The sequence below is a fragment of the Cervus elaphus genome, chromosome 13, assembly GCF_910594005.1.
Source record: "Cervus elaphus chromosome 13, mCerEla1.1, whole genome shotgun sequence".
Lineage (NCBI taxonomy): Eukaryota > Metazoa > Chordata > Mammalia > Artiodactyla > Cervidae > Cervus > Cervus elaphus.
This window is the reverse complement of record NC_057827.1, coordinates 18,695,614-18,713,304: the sequence shown is the minus strand read 5'-3', so window position 1 is coordinate 18,713,304 and position 17,691 is coordinate 18,695,614. Positions and strand designations below refer to the sequence as shown.

At 48.8% G+C, this 17,691-nt stretch overlaps 1 protein-coding gene across 2 annotated transcripts in view; it reads left to right on the top strand.

Moving 5' to 3' along the window:
* Positions 1–17,691, top strand: part of SLCO3A1 (solute carrier organic anion transporter family member 3A1) — a 368,846-nt gene that overhangs the window by 288,682 nt on the left and 62,473 nt on the right. For both annotated transcript variants that reach the window (XM_043921345.1, XM_043921344.1), the window contains exon 4: positions 8,057–8,320. In XM_043921345.1, the coding sequence (XP_043777280.1) occupies positions 8,057–8,320 (264 nt within the window). The remainder of the gene's footprint in view (positions 1–8,056; positions 8,321–17,691) is intronic.

Genomic DNA, 17,691 nt, shown 5'->3' with positions numbered 1-17,691 from the left:
GTGGAGGCTTCACAGACAGTGGCAGCCATGATCTCAGGAATATTTGAAGCCATACACCGAGCGCCGCATTGGAACTACAGAGCATTCCCATGAGAGGATGGGTCCTACTGTCAGCCCATTAACAGCCCGATACCTGGGCCATGGACCAGTAGCAGTCCTGTCAATACCAGGCCACCCAGCAGGAGGTAAGCTTCATCTGTATTTGCAGCTGTTCCCCATCACTCACATCCCCCAGATCCATGAAAAAATCATCTTACCTGAAACCAATGCCTGGTACCAAAAAAGTTGGAGACCACTGCATTAACAGAAGAGGTGGCCACCTCCTCCTGCAACGATTATGAGTTCTGAGCTGGAACCAGACCGCCACTCAGATCCCAGCTGGACCCCTTATGGTCTGTGTGATCCTGGGGACATTTGTCCTCCTGGGTCTGTGTGTGGGTAACACGAGTTAATGGCACAGACCAGTTGACACAGTGCCTGGGGGTTAGTGAACACACAGAACAATTAGGTGTCATGAGGAACAGAGCATGAACTCACGTCCTTAGCTACTCGGAGTCAAAGCTCAGGCCAGTCTGACCCCAGCTGAGCAGCTCGCTTCCCTGAAACATCTCCAGGCGTTTAACTAGAAGGCTGCCCCCTTCCATGAACAGAGGCTTTGCTGAGATGACCTGGCTCGGCCAGCACGGCCTCAGGCCCCCCAAAGCCCGCCTTGCTACAGCTGACAGCGTCTGCAGCTGCCAAAGGGCAGATTCATCTACTGGCTTCATAAAAATGTTGACCAGCAGAGACCCCTCCAACTCTGGCTGCTGCCGCCAGATTCCTTCATGTTGGACTAATTAGCCCAGCAGCTGGGGTTCGGAACAGTCCATGCTGCCCTCCACCCTCAGCTCCTCCCTGCCTCCAGTTTCTAATTAAGTCTGTAATGTAATGATACTCTTGGAATTCTTGAGTCCCATAGCAAAAGTTTTGCAAAGTAGGTTAGAAAAATAGGTAAATGGACTGAAGGAAAAAAAAAAAGAAAAACTGCTCAGAGAACCATAGTATTGCTTACACATCAGTGTGGCCCCAGACTAAGTAAATATTCCCAGTTTGCTTTGATCTGTTCTTCTCATGGTCTTGGTATCCCCATGGGTGGCTTGGTTAGTTAGTTAGTTTTCAGCTGATTTAGACTTGTTGCTGGGAAGTCCTTTTTTTGAACCTACAATGGTAGCAATCCTTGGAACTGGAGAGAAATCTCAGCAAAGCCCATATGTTTATGTGACCTTCAGCAGAGGGGAAAGCAGCTGCTGAAAGCTTGTTCAACTCACCCAGCGAAACCACAAAGCCCTCCCAACCTTGGATTCCAAGAGTAGAAGAGTCAGAGCAATGAACTGTTTACTTCAGGAATCCTAACAAGCCTGCTCCACTGTGGCTCAGTGGTGAAGAATCTGCCTGCCAATGCAGGAGACGTGGGTTTGACTGCCGAGTCGGGAAGAGCCCCTGGAGAAGGAAATGGCAACCCACTGCAGTATTCTTGCCTGGGAAGTCCTATGGACAGAGGAGCCTGGCGGGCTACAGTATGTGGCATCACAAAAGAGTCAGGCAATACCGAGCGACTAGACAGAAACAATAACAAGCCTGCAGACACCTGTGCAAGGGCAGACCCACTGTGCGCTGGCCTCACGGTGACCCAGGGGTGGCTCCCCCTGCTCCTTCCTAGCGTTTTTCTCTTGGTGCCTGAAATGACCAAGGGCAGGCAAGTGACTGGAGGGAGCTTAGCCAGGGTATTCACAGAGTCTTCTGGGGATGCCAGGTGTTTGCACAGCCCAGGACCCTGATTCTTTCCCCATCCTTTTCAATATCTTTCTTTATCCACAGTTCTAGATTCATTGGCAATTTGATGCATTCTAAGTAAATGAGACAAACTGATGTTCTTCACTTGTATTCCGAGCATCCTCCTGAGAGCAGCCTTCGTCAAAAGGCTGAAACTACAGCCGTGTTTAAAGTCAAAACACTAATTAGAACCAGATAGAAAGAGAAATAAATAGAGAGATTTTCACACCTTGCCCTCTACCTGGACCTGAAAGAATACCTTTGTTACACTAAGCCTGCCCGGGGCCACTTTTCTTAAAAATGAGGAATTTTTATTGCCTAAGATGTGGGTTCAATCCCTGGGTGGGAAAGATCCCCTGGAGGAGGGCATGGCAACCCACTCCTGTATTCTTGTCTGGAGAATCCCATGGACAGAGGAGTCTGGCGGGCTACAGTCCTTGGGGCCGCAAAGAGTTGGACAAGACTGAAGTGACTTAGCACACACCTGCGCACACACAAGCCATTTGTACCAGTCAGGATAGGCTGAGTTATGCTGCAGCAATAAACACCCTCAAGATGTCAGTGACTTGGGAATACTAAAGTCTTATTTCCTGCTTGTGTTATATACCCGAATCAGGTCAGCAAGAATATTTTGTTCATTATAGCTTCTTAGGCATCATATTTGGGAGAATTCCACATGCTTCACAATCAAGCAGGAAAAAAAGGGCATAGGAGTCATGCACCAGCTTATATATATTGCCACATGGGAGTGATATGTGTCTCCTCTCCCACATTTGACTGGCAAAACTCTGTAGTGCATGCCCACACCTAACACCACAGGAAGGGAGGCGAGATCCTCATCCTCAGAGGAGGCGACCCATGTGCCGATGTGGGGTAGTGTTACCACACATGCTTTGCCAATCCATGTAGAGAACTCCCCTTCAGTGTCAGTAATGCTTGTTGTCATTGTTCGTCGTTCAGTCATGTCTGACTCCTTGTGACCCTGTGGACTGCAGCACACCAGGCTTCCCTGTCCTTCACCATCTCCCAGAGCTTGATCAAACTCATGTCCATCAAGTCGATGATGTCATCCAACCGTCTCATCCTCTGCCGCCCCCTTCTCCTCCTGCCCTCAGTCCTTCCCAACATCAGGGTCTTTCCAATGAGTCGGCTCTTTGCATCAGGTGACCATAGTATTGGAGCTTCAACATCAGTCTTTCCAATGGATATTCAGGGTTGATTTCCTTTAGGATTGACTGGTTTGATCTCCTTGCTGTCCAAGGGACTCTCAAGAGTCTTCTCCAGCACCACAGTTCAAAAGCATCAATTCTTTGGCGCTCAGCCTTTATGGTCCAGCTCTCACATCTGTGCATGACTACTGGAAAAACCACAGTTTTGCCTATATGGACCTTTGTTGACAAAGTGGTGTCTCTGCTTTTTAGTATGCAGTCTAGGTTTGTTATAGCTTTTCTTTCGATAATGCTGAGTTGTGACAATTGCCAGGCAAGAGGGGGTGATAGTCAGTTTCAGTGGCCAAGAGGCCTCTTAAAAATACTATTCATTGTTAAGATAGGTAGAGTAAGGAAGTGCCTCAGAAAAATGAAACTGGATCATTAGCAGAGATGTGGATGGACCTAGAGTCTGTCATACAGAGTGAGATAAGTCAGAAAGAGAAAAATATCATATATTAATGCATGTATGTGAAATCTAGAAAACTGATACAGGTGAGCCTATTTTCAGGGCAGGAATAGAGAAGAGCCAGGTGGACATGGGGTGGGGGGAAGGGGGTGGGACAGATGGAGAGACTAGCATTGACATGTATACACTATTATGTGTAAAATAGATATATAGTGGGAATCTGCTTTATAGCACAGGGAGCACAGCTTGATGCTCTGTGATGACCTAGAGGGGTTGGCAGGGATAGAGGGGTGGGAGGGAGCGGATATATGTATACATGTGGCTGATTCCCTTCGTTGTACAGCAGAAACTCACGCATCTTTGTAAAGCAACTCTGCATGCGTGCTAAGTCACTTCAGTCGTGTCCGACTTCCTGTGATCCCATGGACTGTAGCCCTCCAGGCTCCTCTGTCCACCAGATTCTCTGGGCCAGACTCCTGGAGTGGGTTGCCATGTCCTCCTCCAGGTGAATCTTCCTGACCCAGGGGTCAAACCCGGGTCTCTTACATCTCCTGCACTGGCAGACAGGTTCTTCACCACTAGTGCCATCTGGCAAGCCCATAAAGCAACTTTGCTTCAATTTTTACAAATTTGAAAAAGAAAAGATGTGTCTCAGGCTGGTGTCAAGCGTTCGCTGTCTCCGCAAGAGCCCCCAGAAGCGGGCTGACGCTCCGCTCATGAGGCTGACCGGTCCTGAGGCCAGCCCGCTCCAAGGCTGAGCGGTTTCTTCTCAGCCTGTTATTTCTCTCCCTGCCACCGTCCACTGGATAATTGAAATGGAGGGAAAAAATCAATACCTCCCAGAATAGTCAGCCGTGATTTTCCTGGTTCTTCAGATCCCTGCCTTCTGCAGACCCGCCCCCGCCCGCCCCTTCCAAAGCAGCCGGTGTGCGCTGATGGTGTCACAGGTGGGTGCCTAGCCCTGACTCAGGAACTGTGAGCACACTCTGGCTTTCCGCCCGCCCGCAGACACAGGCCCTTGGGGAGCGAGTCGCCTCGCTTTCACAGACACCTGCCTCCCCCAGGGCCGCCCCACCCCCAGGGGTGTTTTCTCACTGCACGGCAGCCACTAACTTCCTATCTAAAATATGACTGTCCACGTGCTTCTGATTTCCTTCTCCCAACAGCTGCCTGGCTTTCTCTGTCCCTGCTGGCTCACATCTGGCAGCTTTATGGGGCCCAGAGACAAAGGAGGGAAATAGTACATTTCTCTTTTCCCGCCTTTTGTTTTCATTCAGCGCTTGGCAGCAGGTGAAGGAAAACAGTAAGGGATTGGTGCAAACAGTCTTGCTCAGCTCCAGGGTGGTGTGACTTCATTTTCTCTCCTCTTGTTTGCATAAAGATGCTTTCAACATCACCCTGGTTTTCTACACCGTACTCCTTTTTTTAGATCTGTACCTTTTGTTGGAGTAGATGGGTTTGAAGACCAAGCATTTTCACACCCCTGATAGCAATGGAAACTGACACTGGTATATTAGACTCCTCCTTGTTAATGACCATCAGAAGACATAATTGTGTGTTGCTGTTGTTCAGTCCCTAGATTGTGTCCAATTCTTTGTGGCCCCGTGGACTGTGGCCCACCAGGCTCCTCCGGTCCTGAGATTTCCAGGCAAGAATACTGGAGAGGGTTCTCATTTCCTTCAGGGGGTCTCCCCCACCCAGGGATCAAACCCACGTCTCTTGCATTGGTAAACAGATTATTTACCACTGAGCCACCAGGGAAGCCCTAATTGTGCATTAGTGCCGTGCAAAATTTCTCCATGTAGGAATTTACTTAAAAAATATTGTTTATATCCAGTGACTGAGCTACTAGAAAGCTCTCCTCGGAAGTGTTGATATTAATAAAAAGATTAAGACATACCTCAGTGTACAAGGCTTAAGAAACTAGCTAAAAATTTATGTAATCCCTAAAATGGAATATTACACAGCATTAATGTGTGGTAATTTTGAGAGATCTTTACAGTGCATTGTTAAATGAAAAAAAAATCTATGCCTTAAAATTCCCATTTACATAAGTACATCCCTGAAAGTTCAAGATTAAGCGCTCCAGTAGGTAAGAGCCTACTGTGTGTCAAGTGATGCTGCTTCATTACCTCTCAGCCTGGTGACCACTGTTCTGGGCTGTCTATCGTCTTTATTTTGCAAATGATGAAACCAAGAGTCAGGGAGCGAGAGTACCTTTCCCAGCATCACATGCTAGTAAGTAAGAAGGGTGGGGTTCAGCATCACATGCTAGTAAGTAAGAAGGGTGGGATTCAGCATCACATGCTAGTAAGTAAGAAGGGTGGGATTCAGCATCATGTGCTAGTAAGTAAGAAGGGTGGGATTCAGCATCACATGCTACTAAGTAGAAATAGTGAGATTCGGCCCCAAGCCCACTAGAGCGTATGCTCTCTCCTCTCAAGCAAAAGCATCTGGTCCATTCAAGTACCCTGGTTATTGCTGCTTGGTTGATGTCAAGGCCTCCAGGTTAGAGACCACCAGTGTTCCAAAGGCCAAGTTGCCACCCATCAGAAGAGCTGGTCGTCTTACCCGCTGCCCAGAGCAGAGGAATTAGCCTTCAAGAACCCTCCAGAGAGCCCAAACAAAGGCCTGCCAGTCAAGAGGGAGAGAGCAGAGCCCTTGGCATCTGGATGCCTGTGTTCTGGTCTTCAACTCTGTGGATGTAGGCAAGGCACTCAGCCTTTCCTGTTTCTTTTTTTTTTTTTTAATATAATTTTATTTATTTGCTTTTGGCTGTGCTGGATCTTCATTGCTGCACAGGCTTTTTCTCTAGTTGCAGCGAGTGGGGGCTACTCTCTATTGCGGTGCATGGACTTCTCATTGCAGTGGCTTCTCTTGTTGTGAAACACAGGCTCTAGGGCACCTGGGCTTCAGTAGTTGTGGTTCCCAGGCTCTAGAGTACAAGCTCAGTGGTTCTGGCACACAGGCTTCGCTGCTTACCAGACCAGGGATCAAATTTGTCTCCTGCACTGGCAGGCAGGTTCTTTACCATGGAGCCATGAAGGAAGGCCACACCCAGCCTTTCTAAGCCTTGATTTCTCCATCTGTATGAAATAGGGACAATAGAAAAAAAAAGGCTCTACCTCGTAGGGTTGTGGGGAGGGTTGATTGGAACAGTTGAGAATCCACTCCACATAATCCCTGGTGCAGAGTGAGCCCTCGGTCGGTGACGGCTGGTGTTTTCATCACTGATAACTGGGGAGTCTTCAGGAAGAGCACTTTAGATGTGGGGGAGCGCTCATCCAGTGACTACAGTCATTTCTCTTCCCAAGCCTGTCCATCCATCTGTCCAGGCCCGCAGCCCCGTTAGGTCTTAGCTCATATGCTATAACCCAGATCACTGAGATGTGCTCCAGGGGCATGGGATCATCATCAAAGAGATATCTCTAAGCAGCTCAGGTGGGAGCACCCTGCTCTGCAAGGGAGATGTGGAAAAAGGGAAAAACATCTACCAAGGGGGCAACAGAAATGTACATCTTCTTGACTCCAGCTGGAAAGTCAAACAAGTCATAGTACTAGACGGCCACACCACTTGCATGGGACCTCAAAGCATAGACACTGGCTACGGAGCTTTCAGTAGAGGACTGGCCCCCAGACCACTGGCCATCACGGAAGTTTGAATTAACCCATCCCCCATCAGCTTCCCTGGTGGCTCAGGCGGTTAAGAATCTGCCTGCAGTACAGGAGATCCGGATTCAACCCCTGGGTCAGGAAGACCCCCTGGAGAAGGGAATGGCTACCCACCCCAGTATTCTTTCCTGGAGAATTAGTCCATGGGGTCGCTAAGAGTCAGACATGACTGAGCAGCTAACACACACACACACACACATACACACACTAGTAGCTTAGGAAAAGAACCCTCGCCATGAATATTAAGCTCACATCAATTAAGTGCTTAAGCACGCGCCAGACAGTGTTCTGTGCACTTTGTGTCTGGTGTGGCTCATTTGATCTTCCGAACTCGATCAGGGTAAGTACCGTCATAATAATCAGTGTTCTACAGATCAGTCGGCTGAGGCGTGGAGAGTTCAGATCGCTAGCCTGAGGTCACACTGTGAGAAGTGGGCAGGGTTTCTTTCCAGGTATCCTGGCTCTTGGTTTCCGTTCTGCACCGCCCTACATGATCTGTCCACCAGTTTAAGGCTGGGAGAGTGGGGTGTGGAAGGGGACCTCAGGTTAGCAGCTTTGTGGGAGGTGCAAGTGAACATACAAAGTAAAAATACACCCTTGAGCGATGAACCTTTCTGTCTCCCCGTGCTTTTGTTAGCAGACCTTGGCAGCTCGGCCACGTCAGTCAATGCCAGCCTAAACTCAGGGGGCGTCTGGCTTCTCCCTGGTTTTGTTTAGACAGATACGGGCACAAAGTAGACAAGAAAATTAAGGAGGGGACGCGATCAGCCTTCACCTTGGGGAAAACCAGACGCTCAGCTAGGAGGCCACGGGCTGCTTTTCCCATTGTCCACTCTTCCCCAGCCAGGCCATCTCCGGAGCCCCGGCCGGTCTGTACAGCTGATCTCAAGCCTCGGCCAAGCGCCCGGGCCTGCCCAGTGCCCTCCTGTTAACCGCGCTCTTCTGGTTGGTGCAGGTAACCTGGACATCACCCCAGACGACCCCCGCTGGATCGGAGCCTGGTGGGGCGGCTTTCTGCTCTGCGGTGCCTTACTCTTCTTCTCTTCCGTCCTGATGTTTGGGTTCCCACAGTCTCTGCCCCCGCACTCAGACCCCGCCCTGGAGAGCGAGCAGGCCATGCTCCCCGAGAGAGAATACGAGAGACCCAAACCCAGCAACGGGGTCCTGAGACACCCCCTGGAGCCAGACAGCAGCGCCTCCTGCTTCCAGCAGCTGAGAGGTACGGACACCGCGTTCTTGAGGGATGCTCGAGACCGGACGCTGGGGGACTTGAAACAGAATCCCGTTGGTTTTACGTGATCTGCCTTCCCTGGTGCTGTGATACTCTGAGAAGTAAATGCGCTTTATAAAGCAAAAACAAAGGGGCTACCATTTATTGAAGGGGCAGCAGACGAAATCCTCCCAGCTGAGAGCCCGGTGGCTAACATTGCACCTGGTGTAGGATAAATATGTGTCCATAGAAGGAAGAAAGTGGGGAGGGAAGGAGGGCGCCGGATGTTTCATGCCCCCCCGCCCCCTGCTTTGAACTCTTCCAGGCCCCTTGCAAGCACATGAAAGCAGGAAAAGACTTTGAAGCTGGTTCTCTTTGCCTGATGCAGGCGTTCTTGAAAAGCCACATCCAGAGTGCATTTCCTTAGATTCTCTCTGGCCCTCCAGCCCCTCCATTAGAGATGAGAGCCGTGTTCCTCTGGAAGGAAATATTAACTCAAGTCTTGATAACGAAGTCCCACTTCAGAGCGCGGCAAAGTGCTCACCATCATTTTTAAAAGGAAAAGAAGTGCATCTTTTTTTCACAAAAGAGACACAAACAGTGATGCAGAATGAAAATGAGGAGTCCCTCACACACACCCCCTCATGGTTTCTATATTTGGCTCAGCCTTTTAGAGGTGAGGGTGATGACGGGCAGCCTTAAAGCTGCCCCCTACTCACTTGAGAGATATGTGCAGTACTCCCTAATTCAAGGACCCCTTCTTGCTGGGTGTCCTGAAGAACGTGCTAGATTTGGGGAGTGGGCAGGAGCAAGGCTGGGGCGTTCCTTCTCGGTGAGGCTGGGGTGGGAAAGAGGTGGACGGTGACTTCTTTGCAGGAAACCAGGCATGTGGCCTGGCCCGCCGTCAGCAGCTGCCACCCCGGGCTCGCAGCGCTTGCTGTAGAGGCTTGAGGAGCGTCTCTACTGAGCTCTACTGAGGGGCACTGTCTCTGGAGATGCTTGAAAACGGCGGCGAGAATCTCGGGTGACCTCGAGCTCAGCTCCATCCCGCCCTTCCCCAACCCTGCGGTCATTACCCTGGCCACGCTTCATCTCCACGAGCGTGGAGTTGTAACACGGTTCCTGGGTGACAGCCTGCTCTTGAGAATTCAGGCACTGCCCTTGGAGACTGTGAATACCACCTGGTAGCCAGAGGGGGATTCAAGGAACTTGTGCTAATTCCCAGAAGACGCTAATTTAAGAGCCTAGTGTCCTGTTTGACTCCATGTTCTGTGATGGCTTCTACCAAAGTCGTAATGTGGAATTGCCCATAGACGATCTCAAGATACATCTCTCTAAGGGTCAGAGTGCACTGTTAGATGAGAAAGTGAGCGTTAGTCGCTCAGTCGTGTCCGACACTTTGTGATCCTATGGACTGTAGCCTGCCAGGCTGCTCTGTCCATGGACTTCTCCAGGCCTGAATACTGGAGTGGGCTTCCATTTCCTTCTCCAGGGGATCTTCCTGACCCAGGGATCAAACCTGGATCTCTCACATTGCAGGCAGATTATTTATACATCTGAGCCATCAAATGTAAGTCTTTTTTTTATTAGATGAGAAGGCCACCTGCTTTGTATCCTCTGAGGTTGCCTTAGCTTAGAGTCCCAGGAGTCTATGCTTCATAAAATAAAACTCCCCAAACAGGTCCCCTTCAGGAGCCCCCAGGTGGCTGGAGGATGACGCTTGCCACCCCTCTGATAGCGCAGCTGGCCACAGCATCCCAGGGACCAGATTCATGGCAACAGCTGGGGCTGGCATGAGAGTGGGCCATGCAGACACTCTGACCAGTGTGGTGGTAGCCTTTCCAGGTATGAGGTTGGCAGTACTGTTCCTTCGGGTTTTCCTGTAACATCTTAATGGCAAAACCTGAACAAACGTTTTGGCCAACCCAATATTTCCTCACCCCAGAATGACTTGCTTTCCTGAGGTTCTCATGGTAAGACCTATACCTGTAATCTCTTGCCTTTCATCTCTGGGGATACACAGTTTTAAAAAAAAAAAAATACAATTGTGCCATCAAAGAACTCACTATCCAGTGTAGGGACAGGCCAGCAAGCCAGCAAGGTGGCCTAAGGTGGTGACAACACCAGTGCCAGGCAGCCCTGCATTATGGAAATACAACAGACAGGCAAGGAAGGCAGGGCTTGGGTCGTCCCAGACAGAGCTGAGCCACGTCTGGAGGATGTCACAGCTTCAGAATTCTCAGGCTCTGATCCAGTCTCTGGTTAGCCCATTTGTTAGTTCAGTCACCATTTTCTGAGACTCTGCCAAGCTCCAGGGACATAGCAGTGGGTGAAGAATCTGCCTGCAATGCAGGAGACCCAAGTTCAATCCCTAGATCAGGAAGATCCCCTGGAGAAGGAAATGGCAACCCACTCCAGTACTCTTGCCTGGAGAATCCCATGGACAGAGGAGCCTGGTGGACTTCAATCCATAGGGTCATAAGAGTCGGACATGCCGTAGCAACTAAGTCACCACCACCAGGGACTCAGCAGTGACCAAGGAAGCTTCCATGCTGGAGCTTGTATGGCAGCAGGGGAGGCATGCGGTGGGCAAAGCCGAAGCAGTGACAAGGTGATTGCTGGATGTGCTGTGTCTGACCTGGCAAATACACAGGTGGGTAGACAGGGAGGAGGCTCCTAGACCAGAGCCACCACGGTTACAGTCTGTGGATATGTGGGCTCCCCTCTGATAATTAATGATTTTTAATTTAGAATTAGTGATTCCCAGCGGCATCAGATCCATTAATGGACCTAAAGGATGTCCCAGCAGGAGAGGAAGGCAGTGCATCTAGAAAAATCCCCAGGAACCAGAGTCCAGTGGAGCAAGCTATTATGAGAATCAACAAATTTTACACTTGCCAGCTCATGGAGAGGGGGCCACCGTGGTTTAGAGCCTTCATTTTTTCCACCTGAGATAAAATGTTTCCGCTACATGGACATTTCCACCAAAAGCACCACATGATGCTGCCAAGCACTCCCAAACTCTTCAATCTGATTTGCAGCCTTGAAAGCCCAACTGGTCTGCATACAGTATGCCACACGCTTGGGAGTACAGATAAGCTGAGCATTGTTGCACATGTTAGAGAAACTAGCATTACTATACGGATCTGTAGGTTGCAGTTTCTCATTTGTTTCATTTGAGCTTGCTGTTCAGTCACTAAGTCGCGTCTGACTCTTTGCAACCCCATGGACTGCAGCATACCAGGCTTCCCTGTCCTTCAGTATCTTCCAGAGTTTATTCAAATTCATGTCCTGTCCGTTAAGTCGATGATGCCATCCAACCATTTTATCCTCTGTTGTCCCCTTCTCCTCCGGCCCTCAATCTTTCCCAGCATCAGGGTCTTTTCCAATGAGTTAGCACTTCACATCAAGTGGCCAAAATATCGGAGCTTCAGCATCAGTCCTTCCAGTGAATATTCAGGGTTGATTTCCTTTAGGATTGACCAGTTTGATCTCCTTGCTATCCAAGGGACTCTCAAGAGTCTTCTCCAGCACCACAATTCAAAAGCATCAGTTCTTCGGCACTCAGTTTTCTTTATGGTCCAGCTCTCACATCTGTACGTGACTACTACTAATGGGTTTCTAGTCCAGCCATCAGCCTGTGTCTCCTGCCAAACTCTCTATATAGCAAAGGTCCCTGAGAAGAGCTGGCATAAGAATAGCTACACCATCCCCCTCCCCGCTGGGACTGAAACACACAGCCTCTTCTGCTCTGGGAGGGCCATAGGGCTCCTCACCTGGGTCTAAATCCAGCTCAGCCACTTCCTAATCAAGCAACCTTAGCCATGTCATTCAGCTCCCCTAGGTTTTGCCATGTGGTGTCTGGTGTAACTTTACAGAAGCTGCATAAGGTCAGTATTAGGACTTAGCTTGTTTATAGGTTAACAGCAGTGGTCCCTAACCTTTTTGGAACTAGGTACAGGTTTCATCGAAGACACCAGTTTTCCAGTGATTCAAGCACATCGCATTTGTTGTGCACTTTACTTCTATTACTGTTACATCAACTCCACCTCAGGTCATCAGGCATTAGATCCCAGAGGCTGGGGACCCTGGTAGGACACAGAGCTCCTGTTCGGTGACAGAGGACTTCAAACCTGTGATCACTTTCCAGTGCGCTCTCCCCTCAAAGCAGGCTTTGAAGGTCTGTTTCTACAAAGTTGGCCATCAGTTGGGTTTTGTTTTGAGAAGGTGAGAGATGGGAAGCTCAGAATATTTTCCAGAACTGTGTAGAAAAGCAGTCACTTCTTGCACAGCCCAGAAGTCCCTGTCTGGTGGTGACTGTCACATAACCAGTTCACAAAGCAGGCAGCTGGTGGACAAATGCTTGGTCTCGTAAAGCTCTAGCATCTCCCCCGGGTGGGAGCCTGCATATCCAAGACACATTTTTGCCCCTCAGCTGTGCCATCAAATAAGTTTCCTTCCTGGCTCTAAGGCCCCTCATCCCTCATCTTGTTCTTCAGAATGTTTTGCTGGGTCACCTTTCAGGAGCTCCCGCATCCCTCCCCTTGTGCTGTATCCACTTCTCCCCCTGTCCAGGCCTCCCTGTCCTTCACTGTCCTCTGGACCTTGCTCAAACTCATGTCCATTGAGTCGGTGATGGCATCCAACCAGCTCATCCTCTGTCATCCCCTTCTTCTCCTGCTTTCAATCTTTCCCAGCATCAGGGTCTTTTCCAGTGAGTTGGTTCTTCACATCAGGTGGCCAAAGTATTGGAACTTCAGCTTCAGCATCAGTCCTTCCAATGAATATTCAGGCCTGATTTCCTTTAGGATTGACTGATTTGATCTCCTTGCAGTCCAAGGGACTCTCAAGAGTCTTCTCCAGCACCACAGTTCAAAAGCATCAATTCTTTGGCACTCAGCCTTCTTTACAGTCCAACTCTCATATCCGTTCATGACTACTGGAAAAACCAGTATATCTTTGACTATACATATCTTTGTCAGCAAAGCGATGTCTCTGCTTTTTAATATGCTGTCTAGGTTTGTCATAGCTTTTCTTCCAAGGAGCAAGCTTAATTTCATGGCTGCAGTCATCATCCAGTGATTTGGGAGCCCAAGAAAATAGTCTGTCACTATTTCCATTGTTTCCCCATCTATTTGCCATGAAATGATGGGACCTCAGATAGTGAAAGTGTCTTCCTACAATGCAGGAGACCTGGGTTCGATCCCTGGGTTGGGAAGATCCCCTGGAGAAGGAAATGGCAACCCATTCCAGTATTCGTGCCTGGAAGATTCCATGGACAGAGGAGCCTGGTAGGCTACAGTCCATGGGGTCACAAAGAGTCAGACACGACTGAATGACTTCACTTCACTAATGCCATGACCTTAGTTTTTTGAATATTGAGTTTTCAGCCAACTTTTTCACTCTCCTCTTTCACCTTCATCAAGAGGCTCTTTAGTTCCTCTTCACTTTCTGTCGTTAGAATGGTGTCATCTGCATATCTGAGGTTATTGATATTTCTCCCAGCAATCTTGATTCCAGCTTGAGCTTCATTCAGTCCGGCATTCCCCATGATGTACTCTGCATATGAGTTAAATAAGCAGGGTGACAATATGCAGCCTTGAGGTACTGTTTTCCCAATTTTGAACCAGTCTTTTGTTCCATGTCTGGTTCTAACTGTTGCTTCTTGGCTTGCATACAGGTTTCTCAGGAGACAGGTAAGGTGTTCTGGTATTCCCATCTCCTTAAGAATTTTCCACAGTTTGTTGTGATCCACACAGTCAAAGGCTATAGTATAGTCAATGAAGCAGAAGTAGAAGTTTTCTGGAATTCACTTGATTTTCCTATGATCCAGCGGATGTTGGCAATTTCATCTCTGGTTCCTCTGCCTTTTCTAAATCCAGCTTGAACATCTGGAAGTTCTTGGTTCACATACTATTGAATCCTAGCTTGAAGGATTTTGAGCATCACTTGGCTAGCATGTGAAATGAGCACAGTTGTGCAGTAATTTGAACATTCTTTGGCATTGCCTTTCTTTGGGATTGGAATGAAAACTGGCCTTTTCCAGTACTGTGGGCAATTGCTGAGTTTTCCAAATTTGCTGGCATAGTGAGTGCAGCACTTTCACAGCATCATCTTTTAGTATTTGAAAGAGATCAACTGGGGTGCACGTGTCTCTTTCAGATCTGGTTTCCTCTGTGTGTATGCCCAGAAGTGGGATTGCTGGGTCATATGGCAGTTCTATTTCCAGTTTTTTAAGAAATCTCCACACTGTTCTCCATAGCAGCTGTACTAGTTTGCATTCCCACCAACAGTGTAAGAGGGTTCAGAGGGATCAGGTAGAGAGGGAGGTGGGAGGGGGGATCAGGATGGGGAATACATGTAAATCCATGGCTGATTCATGTCAATGTATGACAAAAACCACTACAATATTGTAAAGTAATTAGCCTCCAACTAATAAAAATAAATGAAAAAAAAAAAGAGATCAACTGAAATTCCATCACCTCCACTAGGTTTGTTCCTAGTAATGTTCCTCAGGCCCACTTGACTAACCTCAGGTATGCAGACGACACCACCCTTATGGCAGAAAGTAAAGAGGAACTAAAAGCTTCTTGAAGAAAGTGAAGGAGGAGAGTGAAAAGTTGGCTTAAAACTCAACATTCAGAAAACTAAGATCATAGCATCTGGTCCCATCACTTCATGGCAAATAGATGGGGAAACAGTGGAAACCGTGTCAGACTTTATTTCTTTGGGCTCCAAAATCACTGCAGATGGTGATTGCAGCCATGAAATTAAAAGACGCTTGCTCCTTGGAAGGAAAGTTATGACCAACCTGGATAGCATATTTAAAAGCAGAGACATTACTTTGCCAACAAAGGTCTGTCTAGTCAAGGCTATGGTTTTTCCAGTGATCATGTATGGATGTGAGAGTTGGACTGTGAAGAAAGCTGAGCGCAGAAGAATTGATGCTTTTGAACTGTGGTGTCAGATGAGACTCTTGAGAGTCCCTTGGACTGCAAGGAGATACAACCAGTCCATCCTAAGGGAGATCAGTCCTGGGTGTTCATTGGAAGGACTGATGCTGAAGCTGAAACTCCAATATTTGGCTACCTCATGCGAAGAGTTGACTCACTGGAAAAGACCCTAGTACTGGGAAGGATTGGGGGCAGGAGGAGAAGGGGACAATAGAGGATGAGATGGCTGGATGGCATCACCGACTCGATGGACATGGGTTTGGGTAGACTCTGGGAGTTGGTGATGGACAGGGAGGCCTGGCATGCTGCGATTCACGGGGTCGCAAAGAGTCGGACACGACTGAGCGACTGAACTGAACTGGAATTCCATCACCTCCACTAGCTTTGTTCCTAGTAATGTTCCTCAGGCCCCCTTGACTTCACACTCCAGGATGTCTGGCTCTAGGTGGGTGACCACACCTTCATGGTTACCTGGGTCCTGAAGATCTTTTTGCACGGTTCTTCTAGGTGCAGTTCTTCTTGCCACCTGTTCTTGATGTCTTCTGCTTCTGTTGGGTCCACACCATTTCTGTCCTTTATTGAGCCCATTTTTGCATGAAATGTTCCCTTGGTATCTCTAATTATCTTGAAGAGATCTCTAGTCTTTCCCATTCTTTTGTTTGCCTCTATTTCTTTGCCTTGTTCACTTAGGACGGCTTTCTGATCTCTCTCTGCTATTCTTTGAAACTCTGCATACAGATGGGTATTTCTTTTTCTCCTTTGCCTTTCACTTCTCATCTTTTCTTAGCAGTTTGCCTGACATGTATTAATAGGTGATAGGGGTTGAATGAATGAATGAGTAAATAAAGGAACACTTTCTTGCCAGTGTGCACGCGTGTGCATGTGCACACACACACGTACACACAATAGCAGTTAATGTTTGTTTTCCATACACTATCATTTAATCCTCCCAGCCCCATGAGAATCCCTCCCAGCCCCAAGTGGTATACTATACCATTTAACAGACAAGGAAATTAAAGCTTACATTTGGAAAGAAAAGGCTGTGGGAGCTGTGGGAGGGCCTCAGTGCCTATCTTCTCTTTAAAAAAATTTTTTATTAATCATTTATTTATTTACTTGGCTGCCTCGGGTATTAGTTGCAGCATGCAGGATCTTCTATTGTGGCGTATAGACTCACTAATTGTGGTATGCGGGCTTAGTTGATCCAACGGATACAAGATTTTAGTTCCCCAACCAGGGATCCAACCTACGTCCCCTGCATTGTGGGGAAGATTCTTAACCATTGGACCACCAGGGAAGTCCCGGTGCCCAACTTCGTGACCACAGCATTGTGTTGCACCTTTGGACAATAAACAGGCCCTCTGCGAAGGAAAAAGTGGCATCAGTGGGTCCTAAGTGACTTTTCAACAGTGTATACCAAAACTGTGGCTCAGTCGTGAAGTGAAAGTCGCTCAGTCGCGTCTGACTCTTTCAGACCCCATGGACGATACAGTCTGTGGAATTCTCCAGGCCAGAGTACTGGAGCAGGTAGCCATTCGCTTCTGCAGGGGATCTCCCCAACCCAGGGATCCAACCCAGGTCTCCCATGTTGCAGGCAGATTCTTTGCCGTCTGAGCCACCAGGGAAGCCCATGTCTACTTGCTCCCTATCCAACAGAGAAACTGCAGAGCCCGACTCTAGAGGACTTTCATTTTTAGGGGAATGAAATCTGCCCGGGTTGATACCTTCCGCAACCCTCTCCCCACTCATACCCCTAATGCTACCCATCACCAGGTTCTGTTGACTTTGGCACCTAAATATCTCTCAGACATCCTGTGCGTGGTCTCTCATGCTCCAGTCTGTCCTCACCCCTCCAAGCTGTCAGCCACCCTAGGATGTGTGCACAATGCATCTATTCCCAATGGACAGAGGCTGAGCCCTTGACATGCCACCAGCCCCATGAGGCTCTGCCCCCCCCCAGGCTCTTCCCACACCTGCTGCCCTGTTCCCACCACACCAGCCTCACCTCTCCAACCTCCTTTTGGTCCTCTGCATCCCCAGGATCCCTCCCTCCCAGGACTTTGCACTTGCTGTTCCCATTCCGGGGATTCTGATCCCATCTTCAGACGTCAGCTCACACATCACTTCCCCGAGGACGTTATCCTGACATCCCTAGGGCACCCCGTCCACGGCATGTTGCTCTCCGCGTCACGCTCAGAGTGTGACCTTTGTAGGCCTTATCACCTCCCCCGGAAGCTCCATGAGGCAGGAACCGCATGTCTTTGCCCACGCCCTTGTACTGAGTTGGCCAAAAAGTTCATTCAGGTTTTTCCCTAAGATGTTACAGAAAACCCTGACAGACTTTTTGGCCAACCCAGTACATGGCTGGTGCTCAGTACCCATCTGATAAACGATGGGTTACGTGCATGGGAAAGGCTTTGCTGCTGG